Here is a 23,878-nt window from a genome sequence, read left to right on the forward strand (position 1 = left end):
AGTTAAGAAATATTCTACCTAATTACCCTCTCTATGTAAATAAGAATATTATTTACAAAAATATTAAATAAAATATATCATATCTTGAATAAAAATGTTTAATGTGATTTGTTTTATCATGTATAAAATCGTAAGTAGTTGTAATATAAATTTCAATACATTACTTTCAGTAAATTACTTATTTAGGGACAAGTTTTATGAATTCGCCAAATGCCGCCGCAACGACAAGCTCGTGCCCACCTTTGATCCCATGCTCTAATTGCAGCTGTCCTTGTCATATTTTGAACTTGGGCTTTTCCAACACACCTGGAATTTTAATTTACAACTTACTTTATTCGTCATTTTTTTGTCATTATTTCGTCAATGCACTTATATCTAATACCTTGTACATTGTTTCACAAGAAGCGGTTGCTTTCCAAGATACAAATGCCTAATGCCATCTACAATCTGACCACTATGCATACAACCTTCAACTGGATTGAGTTCAGGTACAAATAGCAATTGTTCAGGTTCTATGCCATATTCTAACTAAGATTAAAATAAAATTAAAGATAATTACAAATCATTTATTGAATCGATGAGAGAATATTCTTCTCTATTTACCTGCAAAGGAAAGTTTTGATAAAATAGTACAGGTGTAGCTATAGCTGTTATGCTATTGCCCTGATGTAATTGTGGTATCATAATCTGATTAGGTAGCAAGCAACAATCATCTGGAAGAAAGTCATTGTCGTAGCATATACTTTATTACATTTATTATTTTATTGCCCTCTCCAAAAAGATTACTGTGAAGTATTTTCTTATACCTCCTTGACTATCCTACTATCATTATGTATTATTCTATGTATATAATATAGTGCAGGAATTTATAACTAGTAGTAAAATGATTGATTTAGATACTTTCTTAAACTACGGAATATCTAATTATATTTCGGATAAAACAACTTAATTTTTGGAATCGTCCTTGGAATCAGCTTGTAATACAAGGATTGGTTTTTCGTTATTCAAACACACACACCACTTTTTGGCTGATTCTTGATCTGACTCGATTTCTAAATATACTTCATTTTTTTCCCTTTTCGGACTTCTTACATCCGCGATAAAATACGTTACTTCTTGCTGTTTATTTGTTGGAGTATCAGTTGGTTTTTGCTTTTCTCTCTTATCTTCGTTAACATCTTTTCTAACCAGCGAAAAATCACTTGGGAAAAATTGGTTCCCTTCCGTTCCTTGAGGATTACTTGTTCTGTTTTGTTCAGCTTTCTCAGCTTCTCTTATGAGGTCGATAAAAAATAATTCTCTTGGAGAAAGAGATCCTTTCGGACTCTTTGTGTCCAATTCATCTTGTGGTGTAACTGCTACCAATTTTAAGTAATCTTTCATTGATTCTCTTTGATTTTTTAAAGTATCATTTCCTGACGTGGGTATATCTTCATCTTTAATAACATTTTTCTCCATATTTATAGTTCCAATACGTCCGACCTCATTACCTGAATTACGACGATGAATCACAAGAGGGGGAAGATCTTTATACTTTTTAACTTTGTTATGCCGAGATTTATCCGAAATATCCATATTTGATTTATCACAGGCAATTTTATCTTTATCAGAAATTGAATCGTCCGGAGATCCATCTTGTTTTGTATCTTTCAGTTTTACATTTTGCGAATGATCGAGTTTCGTATTAATCAAAGTCCCCGATTTCAAAGTATCATTTGTACCATAGGATTGCAGTTTAACATCGTCATCATAATGTTTAATTTCGAAACATTTCCAAATTAAAAGCAAGCATAACATAATGAAAAGCCAAATTAGAAATGCGATAATCCAATTCAAAATAAACCATCCACTGGACCAATTTTTAGCCTTGCCTGAATGATAAGCACTGATCAAAAGAGGAGACAATATGATCCAATAAAGTACAAATATACAGCATGTTATTATACAAAATATGGCTAATCTATGCGGTCTCGAATATGGGCAACAACTTCTCGATTCACTCCTGTTTAACAATAGCTTGTGCTTTTTTAAAGCTACCGAATTTGTATGTTTTGCCGCAAGTTTCTCACTCATTTTAAAGTGTATAAAAAGAAAATCGAAAAATTATAACACTATCACACTATATATTTCTTATATTTTTGCATTTCATGTATACTCATTAGCATACATTTACCGCTACTGAATGAAAAAATCTGTAATTCCTTTCAAACGCACGAGGAAGTGGTGTCTTATCTTACTTCCTACTAACCAACATATTACGATAAAGTTTCAACGGCTAGCTATAGATGTTATACACGAATTATCAATCATTTCACTACATGTTATTCATATAAATAAGTATTGATACATTTATACTATTTATAATACTACATAACAATGATGAACGAGCTTACCAATTAAACCATCGTCTACCTGCTGAGTTTGGCCATCTCCATTCGGCTGAACCAATTTTGATAATAAACGGAATAACAAGGCCAATACATCAAGATTATCGGCACTACGAAGAAATACTGGAAGGCACGAAGGACGTAATAAACCCCATATACGTATAATTACGAGCAGTTCTCTCAATGTATTTAAGGCCTTGTGGTCCTTCAGGAGTTCATACTGCGTCGATATTACGTAAAAGAAAAAATGAGTATGATTATGCTAGTTTAGACAAAGGAATAATTATATTTATCGAAATTTATTTACAATACTCACACCGCCAGATTTCATTTGCAATCGCTGCTCCGGAAGACGGGCTAAAAGATTCAGAGCTAGATCCGCGACCCATTGAATTAATTGCTGCAACGACTGGAGTGTACTTGGTTCTACGGTAAATTCTTTGGGATCGAGATGTAAAAGTACCTAGCAATAACATATTAATTATCTACTACAACTATTACATGCAATTAAGCATTAATTATCCACCAGGATATAAATGTATGAAAAATATGTTTCATTTTTACCTTATCTACATCAGTAATAGCATCATTAATTACTGCTGCTAAACTCTCTGCTGGTCCCTTATCATGAGAAATTAAATCTGATGGACGTAATAATGACTTAAATGCTGTTGCTACTGAATGTATCATAAGCAACGACGACAAATCTGCCGCCTTACTTTGTCCTGATACTAGCATCCTGAAAATACATTTTTAGTGGTGATCCTGCGCGATAACTACACGAAAACTACACGAAACAGATCCACAGACTTTCATAAGAACAATTTTTAAATATAAAAGTAATACGAAACCTGTACAATGATATTTTGATGCAAAGAAATTGGATATAATGATACTGTTGTATTGGCTGTAATTGTCTATTAAAAGAAACATCTAATCTCTCACACAATGGCTCGATCATCGAAGACCTCAAACACAACAGTATATCCAACCAATCTAATCCTGTTACTAAACAATATTCTAATAACGTACAAGCATAACTTAATGTCAATGATGGTCCTGTAAAAGGAATCAGTAATACAGTATACTATATTTTTTGAGGACACTGTTTCTTATATAAATTTATTGTAAACTGAATTACCTCCATCAGGTAGCAATTTATATGCATACAAATTTCCGCGTGTATCACATGCTAAAAGTACACAACCTAGCCAAGATAGATCTATATTCGTTATTGAAACCGAATTTCTAAAGTACTTATTATTTGGCTCTTCAGACCGCCATGCCATATTCAGAGAAGAATAAGCTACTTCTTTTAAGCAATCACGACTTAAACAATGTATTGAAGAATCTGCTAAAGCTACTACAACGTAACTTGGGGGAGGTAATGTGGTGACTATAGATAATTTTGTAGTCGCTATCGCTGTTATTGGTGACTGACAACGATATTGCGATTGATGCTGCCATACCTATAAATTTGTGTCAAAAATATACAATTAAGCAGAAATCAGACAAATTTTATGTACATAATCCTTCCAATTTGAACACATACCACTACAGTTTTAAATGGTTCTAATGTTTTGGGCTGAAACAACTTATGAACAGGTTGCGATTTTTCCCTTAATTCCCATACTTCGACTATACCACCACTATCGCTATTAACAGCAATAACTAAAGAATCTGCATCTTCTCGAACTACAAACTTTAAATGCGTTACACTTGTATCTAAGAAAAAGAAAATTTTTGTATTTTAAAATCTGGCAATGCATGATCAGTTATAAGTATTAATTATAAATTTTTCTACTTTACATGTATTGTCCTTTGGTGCACCATCCTGTAGGAAAAAACTAGGCAGTGCTTGTGATGTAATGGTACACTTATCATCATTTTTACGTACTAGTACTCTATAACACCTGATTGGCAAACAAATATTTCCACTACTTATGGCTATCAGAATATGGCCATCTAAAAGTTTACAATATTTTATATTGATCTATTAGTTGTTATTAAAGTATCTTAATGTTAATTAAGACATGATTATATATGTACTTTTCCCATAACATAAATCAACTGCTGTTATTCTGTGCCTTGTGCTGCCTAAACTTTCAGTAGAGGAACAAATAGGATTCTGAAAGTCTTTTGTGATCATAACAGCACCAACCATGCCAGTGGTTGAAACTACCAATACACCTTCCGCTGCTCTACCACCAAACTGTCTTACAGAAGGAACAAAGGGTAAATGATTAAATTTCTCACTATAATGAATACTATCTTTTTTTTCTGTCACAAGTCCCATCTGAAATAATATATTTCCTCTATAAAACAATGGTACTAATGGCTCCTTAAAGTAAGTCCTTAATATTATAAATACCTTTTTCCCATTATGAAACCAAGCTGCGCCTAATATATGTTCACCAACAAAACAGGTAGAACCAATTAATACCCAATCATTAAGAACATGATCTTTAAACATCCATAATTGGACATGTCCAGTAGAATCACAAACAACTAATTTATCACCTGGTAAATCCCATTCCAATGCAGTAATAATAGTTTTGTTTGATAATATTCTAATGTTATATAATAATATTGGTTAATTTTGTAAAATTTTTAGTACAGGTAATAAATTACTTAAAAATATTTCATACTTATGAGTATGCCAAGGCATATTTAAGTCGCAAACATAAACATGAGATCCCCATGTCTTTCCACTGTTATCATCTAATTCTGTAGTTGTAGTAAAAGCAGCTATGTTACGACTAGATAACGAGCATAAAGATTGTCCCTCATACAGGCTAAAAATTTGATTACTGCATAAACATTAAAGAATTATGTTTTAAAAAGTATATTCTCGGAGTCAAACTTAATTATAATATACGCATAAGATTTATAAAAATAAGTATACCAATTATATCAAACTAATAGATATACATATTATGGTAAATACATGTTATCTTTTAATACTTTATTTGTTTGTAATATATTAGTATGCATAAAAAATGCTCAAAATATATTATATCAGTGAGAGGTTACTTTCAATAAAATATTTAATATCTATGAAAATTTTAAAAAATTATAATACTCACATACCTTTCTTGATTTAGAAAAGGTTTTGGTGTGACTTTTCTATTTACAGTATACAGTAAATCCATTGTTGTGAGGTTATGTTATATTACAATTTAACAAACACTAAGAAAATGAGTGTATGCACTCCAAAATTACTTGTGTACTATATCCATGCATTGCGATGCATGAAAATTTGAGATGTATTAATTTCAACTTTTATTAAATCGCATACAAAATTTTACTTGAAAACAACAGAACTACATGCACATCACTGTCGTCAGCATTGCGTCATGTGCTCGGCTATGTGTTTGTGCTCTGACCGATCTGAATATGCATTCTTCGTTCTGATTTAGGTCATTCAAAATTATGCCTTTTCCCATTACCTTTAGTTTACTGATTTACGACCAAATTTTAAAGCAACAGATTATAAAACCTAAATAGTACAATATTGTTCGTTAATATTAATCGATTTATGCAAGTGTTAATGCATTTTAACCTCACTCCGTTTGTTTTGATTTGCTTCTATCCCTCGAAACTGGCTGTATTAATAAATCATATTTGCATCGTTCTTTCCTTATTTATTTCGATTTCCTCTACCTACTTATGCTGTAATAAAAATTCAAAGTGTTGCTTAAATTTGTTGCCGACTTATGTCTTTGGTTATTCATTTTTTCATGGTGTGGATTAGAATGTAGACAGATTGGTATTGCTTCAGAGTATTATTAAATTTCGAGATTCAAATGCATGATCTAAAAATTATAGCAAGATTAAAACAATGTTGTTGAAATGGATCATAGACTATTAGAAATCTTGTTTGTCTATATTTTTCTCTTTTGTTTACTCTGCATGTTATATTTACTTTTTAAAATATATGTACATCTCAAAATGATATATTTATCATTAGTTCATTAAATAGTTATCAGTTCTTATTTCTTATAAATAAAACCTAGTAGTATGTATCAACATAATTATCCTTCCTCTAGCCTATATTATCTTTCCATACATAAAAGTGCTACCACAGTAGATTTTTGTATGCATATTTGTGTTATATATGTGTTATAATTTATGGAATCTGTATATGTGAATTTCAATGCATACCAGATATTAAGGCATACAACAATTTAATGATTTGATTATGTAGAAAATGGATGGTGATCGAGCAAAGGACAACACTTCTAAACCAAGTGAAAATGTTAAGAATAAGTCCACAGAACCATTAGGGCTAAGTACAAAAATTGCTCTTGAAACATTGCAATGCGATATTAAGAGAGTATTACAAGAATATGAGGAAGAATATAGGAGAAATAAGTAATTTTATTACTTATTTGCTATTTATGTAGAAGAACGAATTCCATATTTTATACTTTGTATACTGTATATATTATGTGCAGAAAATATAAAGCTTGGCTAAAGGACACTTTACATCATCGTAGTCAGTACACAACTCTTTGTTGGACTTCAGCAATTGCACTTTTGATCAATGCCATTATCCTTGTTATTGCATTCTTCACAACCAACGATACATGGTATGAATTAACTTAATTTTTATTTATGTATCAAACATAATGTCCTATTGTACAGTTAGTTAATGCTTGCTGTTGAAAGTAGCTTGTAACTATATTTTGTATCGAATGTTGAATACTGCTTCCTTTCATATATAAAGAAATATAATGCATACAATTTTTTATTGTTATAGGCACCCTACACTGCCTTATGAAGGACTGACTGTTTGTTGTTTGGTAGTATTAAATTTTATTTTAGTCGTATCCGATAATAAATTACGACATGAAGAAATTCCTTATAGAGTACGAGTTCTTCTTGACCAATTGGAAGGTACTTATTCAAATATTATTACTTTATTATATTTTACATTTTTCTGCGATATTATTTTCCACATTTCAGTGGCAAAGAATAATTCTCAATGGAATCCTGAAAATTATCCACATTTATGCAGTCCATTGTCCCCCTGTCTAACTTTGCAGTGGACTTATCGCGATGGTCGTATAGTTAATTTGCCTTGGGCATTATTAGTTGCTGGTGATATAATTGTTATAAAACCTGGACAACAATCACCTGGATACTGTATTCCTTATGATGTAAGTTCAACATTTTAGAGCTTCATACAGTTTATCATATAAAGTAAAGGATAATAATGAGAAATCATTTCAGGATGCTGACGCGCCGATGTTACACGCAAGAGAAGTGTATAGTCCGCAGGTCCACAGCGCAAATGAAATTTTTTCAACGCCACAAGCTCGAACGCCATTGAAAAATAAAGTCTATAAACTTCAAGAGACACCCTATTTAATGAATCTTAGAATGGCTCTTGACCAAGCTCTTGATAGGCCGGTTACATATCATAATCGCAAACGGCATCTTTTAATGATTTGTTGCATCGAACAACTGGCTTATCCAGTTCTTCTGATCATCGTATTACTTGTCAATTTGTTTCGATACTTATACGCGACAGAATATTTCGGTGTCGGTTACTGGAACGAAATGTTCTTGCTACAACCGATTGCTGTTAGTATCCCTTTGCTTCCGTTAGTATTTCCGACTTGCTGGATCTTTTTAAATTGTTTCGGAATGGCTCGTTTCAAAGCTCTGTTTAAGCTTTATCAATCTTCAAAGAAACTTCAGGTTAATACATTTTTAACATAAAAGAAATTTTCCGTTGACCATTGACCAGATTATTTGTACAATATTTTCTAAAATACATTGATTTTAGTTTGTGGATCCTTTCGAAGACGCAGATATTTCTGGGCCCAGTAACCAAGAAGTGGTGTACAATTGGTTGGAATTAAAAGAATACTTTTTCAATATTTTAGTTGGTAAAGAACATATGATGTCGAGATCCGCCAGTATTCTACACGTCTTAGGATCAGTCACGGTACTTTAAATACACGACAATTTAATTTTTAAATAATGTGAAGAATGAATGAAAGCAAACCAATTTCCAGGCACTGTGTTGCGTAGATAAAAAAGGGATTCTTTCGTGGCCTAATCCAACTGCAGAGAAAGTATTTTTTTTACGAAATGCTAATACTCTATCCCCGTCTTCAAGGTAAATATACTTCTTAAGAACATACGAATTCTTAAGATCATAAATTTGACATGTAGATTATTTTACAGTACTGGTAGTGTAGATAGAACCTCAGAACCTCAATGTCAGACACAAGCTGAAGACTCCAAACAAGATTCAAATAAGACGTCATATATAACACATGGTAATAAATAAATGCGGAAAGTATGTCTTATAAAATATCTACTAAAAAATGAACAAATTTTCAGATTTGTCTCACTCAGCAGCCGAAGTTTTGGACCTGACTCACGATCACGCTTTACCGTTTCGTCTACAGTTTGACGACCATTCCTGGAGGCAACACTTGAATTCATTAAAACCCTTAGGTTTAGCCATCCTCCTCAATACGTGTAATATGGACACCCAAGAGCATTACATGCAGTTTTGTTGCCATGTCACGTGTGAAGCTCTATACAATGAGGATCTTGTACCGGTTACAAACAGACGGTACGTATCCATGTCGCTAGAATCACGTTTTCGTTTATGTCTTTTATCGCACTGTATTTCTTCCCCTCGTTTGTGTGCATTAGTCGAACTAATTCTTCCAAATGTCAAGCTAATTACATCCAGTTTTATCATACGCATAATCCCAAGAACAGTCCAATGCAAATGGTAACATGTCCAATTACTAGTAACGTTGATCATACACATTTGTCAGCTACCAGGATCACAGTATAGAAGATAAGAGTGGGTATCAAGCGAAAGATACAATGCAAAGTTCAAGACAAGTGTATTTAGTCGACGAATCAGGGAGCCTTGGACATATGTGGTCAGTCCAACCATAGTTATTTTACGTATCCTCCGTATTTGTAGTTAATCCGTTTATATGGGTGAATGTATCTCCGAGCGTACATATATTCATAGGAATGCTAGTCATGGAGCAAACTCACATTTTTGTTCTATTTCCCTTTTCATTCGTCGATGTAAATTTCCATTTATTCAAATTTACGTATATGATTCGTATAGGTGTTTATGTGAATTAGCGAAGCAGATAGGTTTCCAAGACCAGGCACAAAATATATTCCAATTGGAGCAACAATTGTCTACGTTTAGACACGTCGTAAGCATTGATCGAACACTTCTATTTGCATATCTCTAAATGGGAAAATTACAATTCTCCCTGTTGTAGCAACCAGAAATGGTTCGGCGAGATATAAAGTTCGCACGATCTTTAAGTATCGCAACAAAATTGAAGTTTCCGTTTCCACACATGGTCGCCGTGGTAGTTAGAGAAAGGAGTGGCGGTGGTTTGCAACTGCTTACACAGGGTACAGCGGACATAATTTTGGATTCCTGTATCGAATTTTGGGATGGTCATGATCTATGTCCACTTTCAGCATCGGATAGGTACATGGAAATATTAGCCTTTAAAACATCTAGTGTTTTTTTTTATTTTTTGATATATTTATCGAACATGTACATTTCAGAAAAAAGGTGCAAGATTTTTATCAAAGGACGAGCTTAACGTCATATTGCACTGCATTTGCGTACAGACCACTAACACGTGGTATTTGTGATAGAATGACTAAGATATACTTAGAACTTCCCGCGGATAGCAAACATTTATATGCACCTCACAGAAGTCCTACTCCACTACCTTGGGACTTTCGAAACGTTCTCGATCCCAGAGTAAAAGGAATACTTGGACAATTTCATTCAACCGGTAATTATGATTACTGTATATATTTCTCATTAATCTATTTAATTAATCTATTCTTATGCGAATTTTTATAGATTCTTTGCTATGTAGTGAAAACAAAGATGATAACGTTAGCGACATTGATAGTTGCTTTGAAATTCAATGCAATCAAGTCTTTATTGGGATGGTGACTATGCAGTACCAAGCCCAAATCGATATGGTAAGATATCTCAGTAAATTGATGCATATAAGATGAAGTAACAAAAGAAATTACATAAAATATTTAACAGGTACAATTAATCGAGCAACTCGACAGGGCGTGCATTCGATTCGTTCACTTCAGCAAAGAAAACGAACTAAGATCACGCGTGTTCTCGGAGAAAATGGGGCTGGAAAGCGGATGGAATTGCCACATATCCTTGCTCAGTGAAAGAGCTAGGTACCGTACCTCATTATTCTATCAAATATCATTGTCTCTATAAACTACTTTGCTTTGCTTTCTTTTGCTTTTGGATTAATCTAAAAAGTTTGGGGCATGTCCTCACGTTGGAAAGTATAAATATGTTCTCTATTTTTACATGTAAAGTCTGTGTACAAAAACATGTTCGACACAAAGTATTACACTAATTGTATGTTTTTCGTGTTACATTTCTTCTTCTTCGTCGATTAATCTGAATATATATATATATATATAATTATTATTATATATAATATATTATATAATATATATTATATACAATATATATATTATATACATATATAGATATATGTCGTCTCTTAGTGTTTTTTCTCTTCTCTAATCTTGTTGTTAAGTCTAAAATAAATCGTGGCAACTGATATAATAAATTTGTTTAACTAGCTATTCGTCATAACTGTGGATGTGAATGTAAAATATGCATGTACGTTACAGGAGACAGCAATGGCTGGAGAGATATCCGCACATGCCCCCATCGTATATGTTTGTCTATACCTCTTTCTTTCATTACTGTTACTAATTTGCATGTTTATTCGTTACGCCCTTTATTAATAATTTTTCTTTCTTATCGGTTTTTACATAGAGTTAAATGTTCTTTGAATGCAATTATATGATTTTCTTGTCCCGTTTGATTTCAAGTCTTGTCAAGTACTCTAGCCAACTTTCACGTTTAAGTACTGTCTCTTACCGATATTTCCCATGTATCCTATTTATGTTAATGATTAGAGTATTAAGTTAAATTGATTGTATTTGCGCTGATAGTTACTGGTCAACTACGTTTCATAGTTTTTAATGGCTTCTTATTAGCGGATACAATTTTTTAACTACATCGATTCTTATACACTTTCTACAGTTATTCTAATGCACATGTGTTAATATCTCGTAATTTACGTGACATACATGATATACACAAATAAATGTATGTAACTAACACGCCAATATTAGGTCCGAGAGTCCAGTGGGTTGGTGGGTGAGCCAGGCAGCAGCCATGTCCTCACCCACTCCCTCGGCCCAATCTCATCAACATAATTACTCCTGCATGGATGAGGCCAGCCACTTGCTTAATCGTGTCTCTCCTCGGTATGTTACATATTTACCCTCTTATCACACATGATACACTAAAGAAATAATACATTCATCGTTATATTTTATTATATACACGTATCAATCTTCGATTAAAAAATGTGCTTTCGCTTCACGAATACGATAGTCGATTAAAATATTGCTGAATACTTGAACATTAAAAGCATGTATTCAAACATTTCTGCTGCATAAATATGCTGCATCGATGTGTTTGTGTTCTAAGAATTTTATCCTGCATGAACGATACACGAGAAAATCGCTTTTACATAGTATGATTTGTTTTACATTGTAGCACTAATCTGGATAATAGTCGTGCGATGAGTATGTCCGCACCGAGCGCTATAAACACCGATTTCTCCACGGTAAAATTCGACGATGAGACCACGGAATGGAACGATACAGGAACATCTCAAGTCAAAAGCGCTATGAGCCATAGGTTCGTCTCTATGCAAACTTGAAACGTTTCTTTGAGATTACCAGTCTTTATGATTATTTCGAGTTATAATATTATAGTTATGATATTATTCTGATTTTGCATGGCAGTCTAAGTCACCTAGTACGAAGGATTACGAGAACGGGATCGTCACACTTTTCGTAATTAGTTTTCGTTCTCTCCCACACTTTTTGTATAGTTTGATATATGATATTTCTCACGTTTGGTACTTTCATTACCATTGTATTCATAGTTTGATTTTACATACTCGTAGATGATCAAGTTTTCTGTTAATGATTTGAATTTATAACAAAAATAGATATACAAAATATTTAGCGAGTAATCGATTCTCAATAGGGAACAGGATACAGTGCGAAGCGAAGACAGTGTACTCGTACAAAGCGTAGATTTAGGTTCCGGACAAGAAGCTTGGCGATCTTTGAGTTGTCTTACGGACAGCACGGAGCAGAGCGCTCCTGTAAATTTTGATTTATCAAACAGGGTAAGTTTCTGTGATAAAATCTTACCCTGGATGTATTTTTATACTTTACATATTCTTCAGGCAAAACTACCTCGAGGCATTGATAAAATTAGACCGCATATAGAATTAATAGATAATGTTCCCCTTTTGGTATCTCTGTTCACTGATTGCAACACTACTGTTACAAGGGAAATGTTGCACATTATGCAAGATTACGGAGAAGTTGTTTGCGTACTTGGCTCTTCCGCCAATGCAGAGAACATGCCCATCTTTATGCAAGCGGATGCAGGGTAAATATTATTATTACTTTAATAATTAACGAATGATTTTCTACAAAATTATTAGATGTATTACATGCATACAATGTCATTCACGAACTACATCATCTTTAGCTACGCAACGACCAGGAACTTGATAACTTGTACTATAAACTGTGTCTTTCTCGATTTGAGCAGATATCACTGGTCGATAGCATACACGAACCCTTTTCGAAGATGGCTCTACGTATTGATACGACAATTGATTCGTAGTGTGATAGTCTGTTTTGAATTTAGTTTGCCAGAATTCTCTCTTTCGTCGTCTTTTAACTATAAGAATACCAAAATCTTGATAAGATTCCTTCGTTACTGTGTTATAATCCACTGGTATTGGATGCTGAGCTTTTCCTTGGTAAGGCTTATAAGACATTGTTTTCACGTATCCAGGATCTAAATAAGATTGTTTGAAAGTAGTCATCATGTCGTGAGAACCATTGATAGATAAACATGATGTTGGAACGAAAGCTCTGCGCAATTTTCCAGTTGCAGCTTGGTACGAAAGTTTATACACCGTGTCGAAGTCGAACTTTCCAGTTTTACTAGACACTATCTTTTCATGTAACCCGTAATGAAATTTTGGTTTAGAAATACAATCGTATTTCATATATGACAAACCATATGTGGTCTCTGACTCAATTTTCAGGGTTGGCTTCTTGTAAGATTTAGAGTATACCATAGGACGCACTTTACGTGATTGCAGATATACAAAATTCTCATCCTGACATATAGAATTATCTGGTTTCTTTAAAATCGTCGATGTACGTCGAGCAACGTCGGCGATAAATGTCATGTTTATAAAAATTGAATTTTGTTTAAAATAAGGTGGTATAAAATTTAATCAACACGAATGAAAGTAGCAAATATTATTAATACATTTGTACATTCGACTGTTTCATGCAACGTTCAAGCATAAAATAATGATGGAAAATATCTGTGGTTTTAGAGTGGCAGTGGAACCACTTTATCCACAAGTTTGTCAGAGAGTTCCGGCATTGACACCAACTAAAGAAGACCAAGGTCCATCTCCAGTCGATTTGAGTAGAGCACTGAATTCTATTGCCTGTTCGTTAAGCGTTAAACGAGAAGATCCAATTGCGATATTCCATTTAATTATGGAGGTAAATGATGGGTTCCTCAAAATATCTAATTATTAACCCTATTACTTCTTTCGAATCATTTTCTATGCAAAAGTGTTTTCTAATAGTTGAAGCAAGACGGAAATTAGGATATAAAAATTTAAAGATCGTAGTACGATTAATTAAATATTTGTAATCCAGGATCATTTCAGTTACATTTTCAGTTCTAATTCAGTTCTTATTACTGTCATCATAATTACTGGATATTATCTATTGCATATTTAGGCTCGACATTATATGACGTGCCTTTGGAATTGCGTGCAATTCTGGCTCTGTTGTACAGTTACTCTCTCCTTCACTCAAGCTCTGTCTGGTTTCTTGTTGCTACCACCTTTATTTTCGGTCGATCAAGTCTTATGGTTGTGTTGCTTAATCATTCCAATGTTATCTATATCCATGATCGCTACGCCTATGGATCCTACCATAATGCAACGTGCAACTGGGAAAAATCAGTGCACTGTAAATGGCGAGGTAAGAAATGCGTCGGTAGTTTTACATTTCTCTACTAAATTCAAAGTGTTTCGAAATACCCTATATATACTATATAAATTTTTTAATATCTAATAGATAGGTAAATTCTTGACTTTTCAGGTTGCATTGTTCGTTCTATGGTGTTACGGCAGCAAATTTTTACCAACAATCATAACGATAGTACTATCGCAATGTATTTCGTTCTTGACTTTGTGTCCTATTTACACAGCAGACTCCAAGTGCCTGTATGTGTATCCCGATGCGCAGGGAAAAGCTTCATGGGGTGGTTGGGGGGATAAACCAAATATTATTTTAGTGATACAACATTTCGCCTTGTCCCTGTTAGTTTTACATTTAGGTAAATATTATTTTCAAATATTTCGAAACGATCTACTGAGTTAAATTCTATTTGAACACTGAATATTTCTTTTTGTACAGTAACAATATCCGTAGGCTTTGTACATAGAGAATATTCCATTTGGAAGAAACAGCCATTCAACAATTATGTATGGTTCTTCAGTGCATTTATAGCGTGAGTGTAAGATTTACGATTACTAAGATATACGCGAAACTTCATCTTCCATAAAAAATATCCTATTCGAATTACGTTTTTGTAGATTATGCGCACAAGCAGTATTCTCAGGAATTGTGTTCTGCAAATTTTGGAAAGACGAAGGACAGAATATCGAAGATTTTCCTCTACATCTTCCTCTCTTTTTTTTAATTTCATTGCCATTAATTTTTGCAATTAACGAATTAATCAAGTCGCAAGAGATTAAGTAAGTATAGAAATGTCTAGGCATTAGGAAAAACATTTAGTAAGTTTCTAACGTCGAAAATTTTTAGGGTAAACGTGAGATATCAAAAGAGGGCACGACTTGAATTTGGTACAAAACTTGGAATGAATTCACCGTTTTAAAGAATTTTTATTTTAAATATGTCAGAGAAGGGATACGAAGGTAGCTAAGTTATGAAACATGTATTTCCTGAAAATCGAAATCTTTATCTTATTAGAAATCTATTCTGAAAGATGCACTAAAAACTATCCAAAACTGTAAATTATAAAAATAACGTTACGATTTAGAATATAAATTTGTTCGGATAGCTGTATACTGTTTGACACTTGAAAAGTATTTGAAATCGTCTATTTAAAATTAAACAATGTTACTGGTGATCTTGCAGCCCTGCGAGATAATCAAAATTAGTATTCTAAACAGTGTAGTTTTGAAATGTGTATAATTGTTTTCGTAATTCGATAACTTGATATCAAAGTATTTATATTTTTGTATAATACGAAACGATAACGGTATTTTATATTTTAGAAGTTAACGTGTTGCAAGATAACTGTTTCAGATTTATGCGATATGATATACTTAATTTTCGAATTATAAATATTGCACACTATACACAGAAGAGTGCCGTGCAATATCTTATCTTAATTCGAATTTGATTTGACGCAATTTAATTTCTTGGAATGCATTCTTTTGCGAAGACAAGATCCGTTTATGGATAAAAATTATTGATAATTTCATATATGCTAGAAAATTCGATCTACAATTCGTCGTGCTATGTACAAAAATCAAAATAATTCATTTAATTTTACGAATTCAGTACTTAAATAACAAGCATAATGAAAGCATACTACATGAAATAATGAAGTACCGCTGCTATTTAGATTTAATAGCCATAGTACGTATTATTTCTAGCAAATATGTATAGATTTAGGATTGTTGTGTTCCTATAGAAATTAATTTATTTTTTAGCGATAGAGGAATACTGCTTTCAATCGAATTTTTTTTGCGTGCCTGGTTTACATGATTACGATTATATTATTTGCAAACATTCTTATGTGCAAATGTTTTAAAGAAATAACTTTGCAAAGTATCATAGGTTGCAATTAAATACTAGGAAAAATGAGAAGTTAATATTTAAAATCGATGACTATTATAGTACCCGGGAAATATTTAAATATATTTCGATGCACCTTACGATACATTTAACATACTAATATCTTACCCTTCTTTTATTCTAAAAGATATTCTGTTTTCGTAATCATATTGAAGTGAATTTTATATCATTTTATTTCTTATCTGTATATTATACATTGTTACAAATCTATACATAATTAAAATAAAAACGTGTACAGTTCATTTAAAATTCGAGCTTCGTTAGATCAATAGACAATTTCAATTGTAAAAAAGGATGTCTAAAAAATATAGTTTATGTATATTACTAGAAACTTTTATATTTTTGATTTTTATAAAAGTGATCGAAGTATTTGGTTAAATATAATGACTGTGAAATAATAATTATTAAAAGTAACAGAAATTTTTTCCTTAAATTTAATATATTCCTGTCGTTAATTCCAACATTTTCCAATTTAACGTTTATGATGTTTTGGATAAATAAATTGCACAAGAAACATAAAGTCATCTTTCATAATCATTTATTATTTTTTGAACTGTAGCTAAGATCAGCATAACGAACACGGCCAAACAAATAACAACAGAGTGTACAGCTTCATACAATAATTTCGGCGAGAATACTGACCAAACGAACAAATGATGACGCTGAATAGTGATTATAATTGTGTAAATAGCTATTGGCAACAATCTCCATGTAATACATGTTTTGCTAAATCGCGTAATAATTTCACGAGTACTGAAAGATAACATTACCATTATTACATTAGTGTTCTATTATTTGAAAAATTAAATCAAAATTACTCACTTATATGGATGTTGTAAGATCGCATGATAAATAAGTAAAAAATAGGCCAAAACCGGTGCTGCATAAGTATTAATTAATAATAACAAACCATTAATAAATGGCATGTATGACTGTATACCAACGTAACCCGCAGCTACATCGATAGTCGCTAAACTATTAGAATTTCCCTGGTAAAATATCGATTGTTTTGTTTAAAATTCACTTTACGCTAGTAATAACATCAGAAATTATCTAATGTTAGACTATTACCTGATAAAAGTAAAACACGTTGCCGATCAAAGCATATAATACTTGAATATCTTGCGTAGTAACGTTCTTATTAATCTCATAAATCACGTTACTAACGATTATTTGAAATGGCAAAAGTATAACACTGTGTGGCTGATGAAGCATTGCTGCGATCATAATCCACATTTGTAGAATAAAATACAATGAAATTCTCAGAAAGGAGTTAGCATTGCATTTTCTGATATGGATAAGATCGTAAATGTAATTTATAAAATTCATTACGAGTAAAAACCAGTAAATTTGTACTTCGAATATTCCTCTGTAACAAACGATCACATTTCAAAGTATGCACAGATTTTTAATGTAAGCAACAAGCTTACCTAGTTTGAGGGTAAAATGGTATTTTGATAACCATATTATTATGCATATGGCGAAGATAAATGCATATACAAGCTATTGAATTCAACAAGAACGATAGATTTTTACGTTTCCTACTCCCGTGAATAAGATCGATCCACATCAAAAGTACGAGACCTGAGAAAATGGTTTTAAGATTTTACAATATGTTCTAATTTTGTTACTTTAAATGGTAAATTATAATTTAATTACCAATGATAAGCACAATCGTCATGCCCATCTTGCTTTCTTGTTTTATTAAAAATCCTGCTATGTCAGGAAGATGAGCATACTTATCTCCGGTACTATTTAATTTTCTGAGAGTTCTGTGTCCTATCAGTAGTAATAAAAGCTTAATACTAATTTGTGCATGTAAATTTTGTTGGTAGTGGCTGAAACGTGATGCTAAAAACTTAATATCCTAAATAATTTAGTATTTTATGTTAATAAAAAAAATTATCTTACGATCGTAAAAATTTTGTGATAAAGTTATAAAGTAGCGATACGAGGACTGTAACCCAATAGAAATACCAAGTTTGATGTTCTTCCTCAACAAAGCTACTACCAGCAAGGCTAATTGCATGTATTAGGTTCCCAAATGAAAGGAGCCACTTTTCTACCCCTTTGTCAATTTTCTAATTTTTAAAGAAAGAATTGTATTACAATGTATGCAAGCAAACCTTTTAAGTTAACCGGTTAAGTTTATTTGGATCTATATAATTTCTTTTACCTTAGACCTAAAAATGTGAAAACCTCTAATATTGGCAAGCAAGTAAGAATTTATTATCAAAACAATCATTATGCATAACGTTATCACAATGATAACTAAGTTCTTTGTATCAAGTAATACAGTGTTTTCATCTTTCCAAACATAACTGACAAATAGCCATGAAAGCACATTTAGAATAATAAAAAATGCAACATTTTTTAATGGTACTGACTTGGAAGACATTTTCCCTAATAAGATGCAAATAATCTGAAATAGTTAAGTCGTTATATAGAAGAATTAACATAATGGAGAATTGAGCTAACTTTTGATTTTTACATGACATAAGAAAATTATAGCTATTGTTATTATCTGGAAGTCATATTTTATTATGCTATTCATAAGGATTTCTTTCATCCCTTTCAATGCAATCTTATAGCAAAGCGCAATATCATCTGTCATACCATCTGGATGATCTTTAATGTTTAACCATGCATTGTGAAGCTTTATCGCTTCCAAATATTTGTGATATGCATCTGTAATAATCAATAAATGCATGATATTGTCTCAAAGTTTGTATATAGTTAAATATAATTGATTTACTCACATTCAGACTCATAATTAGCTAACTTTTTGAAATGATTAAATATTTGATTCGAATTATAATAAAGTATAAATAACTTTTTTGAAATAGGTAAATCATATAAAGAGTCCAAGAAGATAGTTCCTATATTAGAATATGGTATTGGCACTCCCAAGATAACAGATAATGTAGATGCAATATCTATTTGTGATACTTCTATGGGACCTTCAATGTGATTTTTATGACTTTCTCCACCAATTGCAATAAATGGTACAGTTGTTTCTGATATTGTTGAACCACCATGACCACCAGAATCTTTCATCCCATGGTCCCCACAGACAATAAACAAAGTAGAATCATTATTTTGATTCTGAAGATAATAAGTTTATATTGATCTTATAAATGTATGAAATGAATTGTAATTTTTTGTGAAAAAAATGTTTCATATTATACTTTGATTAAGCGTAATATTTTAGATATTATACTGGACCTACCCATTCTTGAACTTTAATCTGAATTTCTGCTATCACATTATCCATTTCTTTAAGTTTGGTTTTGATCAGTGGGCTAAATGGTCCATGAACATGACCAATATGGTCAAGTCCTAAGTAATGAAGAATCATTATGGACCAGTTATTATTGTTATACAATTCTTTGTGTATATGTCTAGTTACATTATCATCAACCTGAATTGGAGAATTTTATTGCATGTAATTATATATAGAACTTTATAAAGATATAACAAAAACAAAAACAGAAAATACCTCAGTAAAATCTGTTACAAAGAATGATGTAATACCATCATAACGATCAAATATAGAGGGAAACAAAGTAATCCAAGTATCATCTCCATAGAATACTGATTTATAACCAGCTCTTTTTGCTTGGAGGAGCACACTGTCACCAGTAACTGGTTTACTTCCAAAATTTAAAACTACATCAATAAAACTTGGTATCATGCCGGTGGTAATTGCCTAAGTTATATAAAATATTATTTTCTTTATATTTCTATAGTTTTCAAGAGCAAGATTCACAATGAACTTTATTTAAAACCTGGCACCTTTATTCTAGGCATTGTAACAGTTGGTGGTTGTACTTTAGTTTGCAACAGAGAAGCTGAGGAATTTGATATAAAGCTACTTGTTACAGGCATTGCAATCTTTCCAATTGAGCCCGTTATAAAATCCCACCTCAAAGCATCAATGACCATAATGATCAATCTTTTAGCTATTGGTTGATACAATGTATCTATCTTTACTCTAAAAGATTTGTGGTATAAATTATATAAAATACATTTCCTTTGCCTACCTATTTATATTTTTTACATATTTTTTGAACTCACCTTGTATTTTCAATAAATTCTGGTATATTATCTTGTGTTGCTATAGTATTATCATAATACATCAAAGGAAAAAACCCATACAAAAATAATGCAATAGACAAGGATCCAACAAAAATTATATATAATAATATAATAATATTCCTATCCATTTCCTTTTCTGCAATTAAAGAAAAATTTGTAGGCACATACAAGTGCTTCATTGATGTACTATAATACAAAATAATTTTAAATTGATAACTATACCTCTCATTTTTTACTATAATAATTAATTTCACCGTATCAAAAATTTAATTTATTTTATTATAAATTCTATCTATATGTTACTTTCTATTATTTCCATATTATTTCATATAACTTTAAGGTTAAGCTATCAAAAGACCGAATATGCAACAGTTCCTTAAATACATTTTTGTCAGTCTTCATTTCCTCATTAAGAAAATATTACAACCTGTAATTTGCTATCACTTATAGACAAAAATGTCTTTGAACATTATTTTATATTATATAAAACAATTTCATATTTTATACGAAGACAGTAAACTAATCTTTTTTTTCGCGGTAGCGGTAAATTTTAAGCCAAACAAAACTAGCGACAGATGTATGCTTTCCCCACAATAACTAAAATTTGTCAAACCTATAAGCTATAAATAGTTTAATACATCCAACAGTAAGAACAAAAGGATCATTGATGTATAATTTTCTAATTGATCACAAATACATATCTCCTATACGGGAAATTCTAAAATACTCGACAAGGGTTACCAACTAACCGCAGATACCAGTCAATTGAATGCAAATATGTTTTCTTTGATAGATAATTAAAATTAAATCCATACCTTTATATCTTTTTTATTAGTTTTTAACATATTACATATTCTAAAAAGATCAAATATAATGTTTTATACAAACAATGATGATTATAAATCACGCTATATTTCGTTGATAAAACTCGAACACAATCCGATCAATAAATGGAAGCCGACTTTATTTTACCAAGCAGAATTCACTCAGTCAGCGAGCACCCGCAGCGACGCATTATGTTTCGGTAATCAGAATTTCAACGTAGCACAATTTCTTACTTTTCGTCTCTAACAATAAGTTATACTATCACATTGTTTGACTCCTTTGATACACTGTGAGTATGTGGAATTAACGAAGATAATTTATTTCGTTTCCAAACAATTTTCTCTTTACTATAACAGTACTACTATTCATTTGTATACGAAAACATTTTGTTTCCTCCAAATTTGAAATCGTAAATTTAGTAAAAAATAGTTAATTGAAATTTCTAAGTGAAAATATTTTAAAGAACATTTACAAACAATTTCAGAGGGAAATGGCATCAATAGAAGAAAGCTGGAAAGAAGCAATTGATGGATTAAATAGTGATGTCTGTGACACATGGTTCACAAAACTACAGGAAGCTTATTCAGAAGAAAAACGTACTTATCATAATCTAGATTCTCTTCATGATAAATTGAATTGTTATTATGAAATTAAGAATAACTTGAAGAATCCTCAAGCTGTGCTTCTTGCCTTATTTTTTCAAAAGTAAGTAGCAACATAAACTCAAGTAAAGAAATAATATGAATAAATTATAATTTTAATAATTTAAATTTATAGCTTTGAATATGATCCCAAAGCTTTAGATGGTGAAAACAAGAATTTGGAGCATTTTAATGCATTTGCAGATGAAGCTGAAATTCCTGCTGTAATTATCAGTTTATGATATAAGATTGTTACTCTCATCATTAGATAGATGAATATACATTTTTTACATTGTTTTTTTATGCACGTAGGATGCACAATTAAGAGAGGAAGCTTGTGAACTTCTGAAAGTAGCTGCAACACATAGTACTGATGCACATAAAATTGGTGGTGCCTTTGGTGGTGAAGATGCTCATTACTTTTTAGATTTGGACATGGCTGTGTTAGGATCTTGTCCAGAAAGTTATGCAGAATATAGAGAAAAAATACGTGGAGAATATTCTTTTCTTAGTGAGCCAATGTATACTGCATTACGTTTAAAGGTAATAGTACTATTGAATGTATTATACTTAAATATGTCTATTCCTTTGCATACGTACACATTATTTTCTGATTACTCTTTTTTCATGTTAAAAAAATTAGGTACTGCAGAACTTTGTGCAGATCCCAAATATTTTTGCCACAAAGGAATTTCGAGAAAAATATGAAGAGCAAGCACGACAAAATATTCAAGCTGAAGTTGAATTGTTGTCTTAGAATAATTAATGAATTTTATGCATGGGAAGATGTATCTTTATGAAGTCTTTGTTACCAAATATGTTTATTATTTAATTAATTAAAAAGGAAGAAGTAAGGTTCCAAATGACACATAATTCTTTTAATGTGTCAGTAGACTTTGATCTCCATATAGAGTAAAGTAGCACAAGCCTATATTTTGTGTATTAGTATTTAAAGTGATGGATGTCAACAGACATCATACAGAAGTGTAATATATTATTAAATAAGAAGTACATTCATGTCCCGCATTTAGTATTAAAATTATATGATAGAGTCTGTTTCATTAAATAAAAATAATTCTCATAATAAAACAAATTATAAAGCTCTCATTTCCACTGCTAAATCTTCGGCATGAATGTATATCTTTCTGTGCTAAAATTATATTCTGATTTTGTTTAAATGTTTCTATGTTTATTTATTTTTTCTATGCTTTCATTTCTAACACATATTTGTTTCAACAATAAAATGCTAAAATTTATTTGCCAATGCTTTTTATACTAACAATAGATAAATAAATTTTTAAACATTAAAATATATGTTTATGTCTTGGTGATTGCTTCTAATTAAAGTTACACATGTATAATATTTGTAAGTGATATGAAATTTGTATGTATTCAACTAATGAGCAAATTTTAAATATTGTTATATTGAATTACATATGAATTAAACTCACAGTTGTAAAAGTAACATAATGTAAAACGAAGCCAAAGAACTGTCAATCTGTCGTATAATACAATTTATTTTATTTAACTGATTAAATTGGTGTAAAACTTTAAATATGTTATTATAAAAAATATATGAATATTTATGTATTATTTAATATTTTGTATATTATTCTGTAATATCAAAATGAAATTCGATTGTTGACAGAATACTTACACAATTCATTATTGTTAAGGACAGTACCGTTTGAAAGTATACTTTACTCTTTTATCTTTGGTTCAATTAAGTATTACCCTATGGCCATACTGGGGGGCCAAATAGGAAATATTGGTAAAGTTACTTATGTCACGATAAATAAATTTTTGAAATTGTACATCGATTGTTTAACTATACTT

General features: G+C 31.4%; 6 protein-coding genes across 17 annotated transcripts; 2 read left to right on the forward strand and 4 right to left on the reverse strand.

Moving 5' to 3' along the window:
• Positions 1-82: 82 nt before the first annotated feature.
• Positions 83-5,618, reverse strand: Med16 (mediator complex subunit 16). 3 transcript variants are annotated; one of them, XM_072014704.1, is made up of 14 exons: positions 5,478-5,618; positions 5,036-5,197; positions 4,759-4,957; positions 4,437-4,683; positions 4,197-4,352; positions 3,940-4,112; positions 3,529-3,856; positions 3,239-3,446; positions 2,952-3,126; positions 2,704-2,850; positions 2,394-2,607; positions 604-713; positions 383-528; positions 83-306 (listed from the first exon to the last, which is right to left on the reverse strand). In XM_072014704.1, the coding sequence occupies exons 1-14, from the start codon at positions 5,537-5,539 to the stop codon at positions 183-185; spliced, it is 2,451 nt and encodes an 816-aa protein (XP_071870805.1). In that variant the 5' UTR covers positions 5,540-5,618; the 3' UTR covers positions 83-182. The 3 variants fall into 3 exon arrangements, 2 of the variants coding, with proteins under 2 accessions (XP_071870805.1, XP_071870806.1); XM_072014705.1 differs by having other exon boundaries at positions 5,036-5,182; positions 5,478-5,615; XR_011801331.1 differs by lacking the exon at positions 83-306 and having other exon boundaries at positions 489-528; positions 604-771.
• Positions 700-2,323, reverse strand: LOC139993203 (uncharacterized). Its single transcript, XM_072014706.2, has one exon. The coding sequence runs from the start codon at positions 2,071-2,073 to the stop codon at positions 946-948; it is 1,128 nt and encodes a 375-aa protein (XP_071870807.1). The 5' UTR covers positions 2,074-2,323; the 3' UTR covers positions 700-945.
• Positions 5,619-5,733: 115 nt separating the features above from the next.
• On the forward strand, positions 5,734-16,727 carry L(2)k05819 (transmembrane protein 94-like protein l(2)k05819). 5 transcript variants are annotated; one of them, XM_072014694.1, is made up of 26 exons: positions 5,734-5,806; positions 6,595-6,761; positions 6,845-6,979; positions 7,150-7,286; positions 7,356-7,549; positions 7,623-8,093; positions 8,182-8,343; positions 8,414-8,517; positions 8,586-8,680; positions 8,745-8,982; positions 9,194-9,304; positions 9,502-9,595; positions 9,665-9,882; positions 9,963-10,198; positions 10,270-10,394; positions 10,465-10,613; positions 11,595-11,729; positions 12,025-12,168; positions 12,523-12,667; positions 12,728-12,936; positions 13,907-14,081; positions 14,325-14,570; positions 14,691-14,928; positions 15,009-15,102; positions 15,188-15,349; positions 15,417-16,727. In XM_072014694.1, exons 2-26 carry the CDS (start codon positions 6,598-6,600, stop codon positions 15,487-15,489), a joined length of 4,254 nt encoding a protein of 1,417 aa, XP_071870795.1. In that variant the 5' UTR covers positions 5,734-5,806; positions 6,595-6,597; the 3' UTR covers positions 15,490-16,727. The 5 variants fall into 5 exon arrangements, 4 of the variants coding, with proteins under 4 accessions (XP_071870795.1, XP_071870798.1, XP_071870797.1 ...); XM_072014695.1 differs by lacking the exon at positions 5,734-5,806 and adding an exon at positions 6,247-6,265; XM_072014697.1 differs by lacking the exon at positions 11,595-11,729.
• On the reverse strand, positions 12,727-13,907 carry LOC139993205 (uncharacterized). Its single transcript, XM_072014708.1, has one exon. The coding sequence runs from the start codon at positions 13,751-13,753 to the stop codon at positions 13,013-13,015; it is 741 nt and encodes a 246-aa protein (XP_071870809.1). The 5' UTR covers positions 13,754-13,907; the 3' UTR covers positions 12,727-13,012.
• A 267-nt stretch (positions 16,728-16,994) lies between the features above and the next one.
• Positions 16,995-21,527, reverse strand: Pig-g (phosphatidylinositol glycan anchor biosynthesis class G). 5 transcript variants are annotated; one of them, XM_072014703.1, is made up of 14 exons: positions 21,392-21,527; positions 20,556-20,712; positions 20,274-20,472; positions 19,978-20,187; positions 19,708-19,899; positions 19,238-19,583; positions 18,970-19,166; positions 18,655-18,900; positions 18,390-18,559; positions 18,138-18,316; positions 17,909-18,062; positions 17,550-17,847; positions 17,301-17,467; positions 16,995-17,231 (listed from the first exon to the last, which is right to left on the reverse strand). In XM_072014703.1, the coding sequence occupies exons 2-14, from the start codon at positions 20,702-20,704 to the stop codon at positions 17,000-17,002; spliced, it is 2,739 nt and encodes a 912-aa protein (XP_071870804.1). In that variant the 5' UTR covers positions 20,705-20,712; positions 21,392-21,527; the 3' UTR covers positions 16,995-16,999. The 5 variants fall into 5 exon arrangements, with proteins under 5 accessions (XP_071870804.1, XP_071870803.1, XP_071870801.1 ...); XM_072014702.1 differs by lacking the exon at positions 21,392-21,527 and adding an exon at positions 21,190-21,298; XM_072014700.1 differs by lacking the exon at positions 21,392-21,527 and adding an exon at positions 20,961-21,290.
• Positions 21,460-23,640, forward strand: LOC139993206 (uncharacterized). 2 transcript variants are annotated; one of them, XM_072014711.1, is made up of 5 exons: positions 21,460-21,600; positions 21,886-22,106; positions 22,179-22,266; positions 22,355-22,585; positions 22,686-23,640. In XM_072014711.1, the coding sequence occupies exons 2-5, from the start codon at positions 21,892-21,894 to the stop codon at positions 22,797-22,799; spliced, it is 648 nt and encodes a 215-aa protein (XP_071870812.1). In that variant the 5' UTR covers positions 21,460-21,600; positions 21,886-21,891; the 3' UTR covers positions 22,800-23,640. The 2 variants fall into 2 exon arrangements, with proteins under 2 accessions (XP_071870812.1, XP_071870811.1); XM_072014710.1 differs by having other exon boundaries at positions 21,542-21,690.
• The last annotated feature ends 238 nt before the right edge of the window (positions 23,641-23,878 follow it).

Source organism: Bombus fervidus, chromosome 12 (assembly GCF_041682495.2).
Source record: "Bombus fervidus isolate BK054 chromosome 12, iyBomFerv1, whole genome shotgun sequence".
Lineage (NCBI taxonomy): Eukaryota > Metazoa > Arthropoda > Insecta > Hymenoptera > Apidae > Bombus > Bombus fervidus.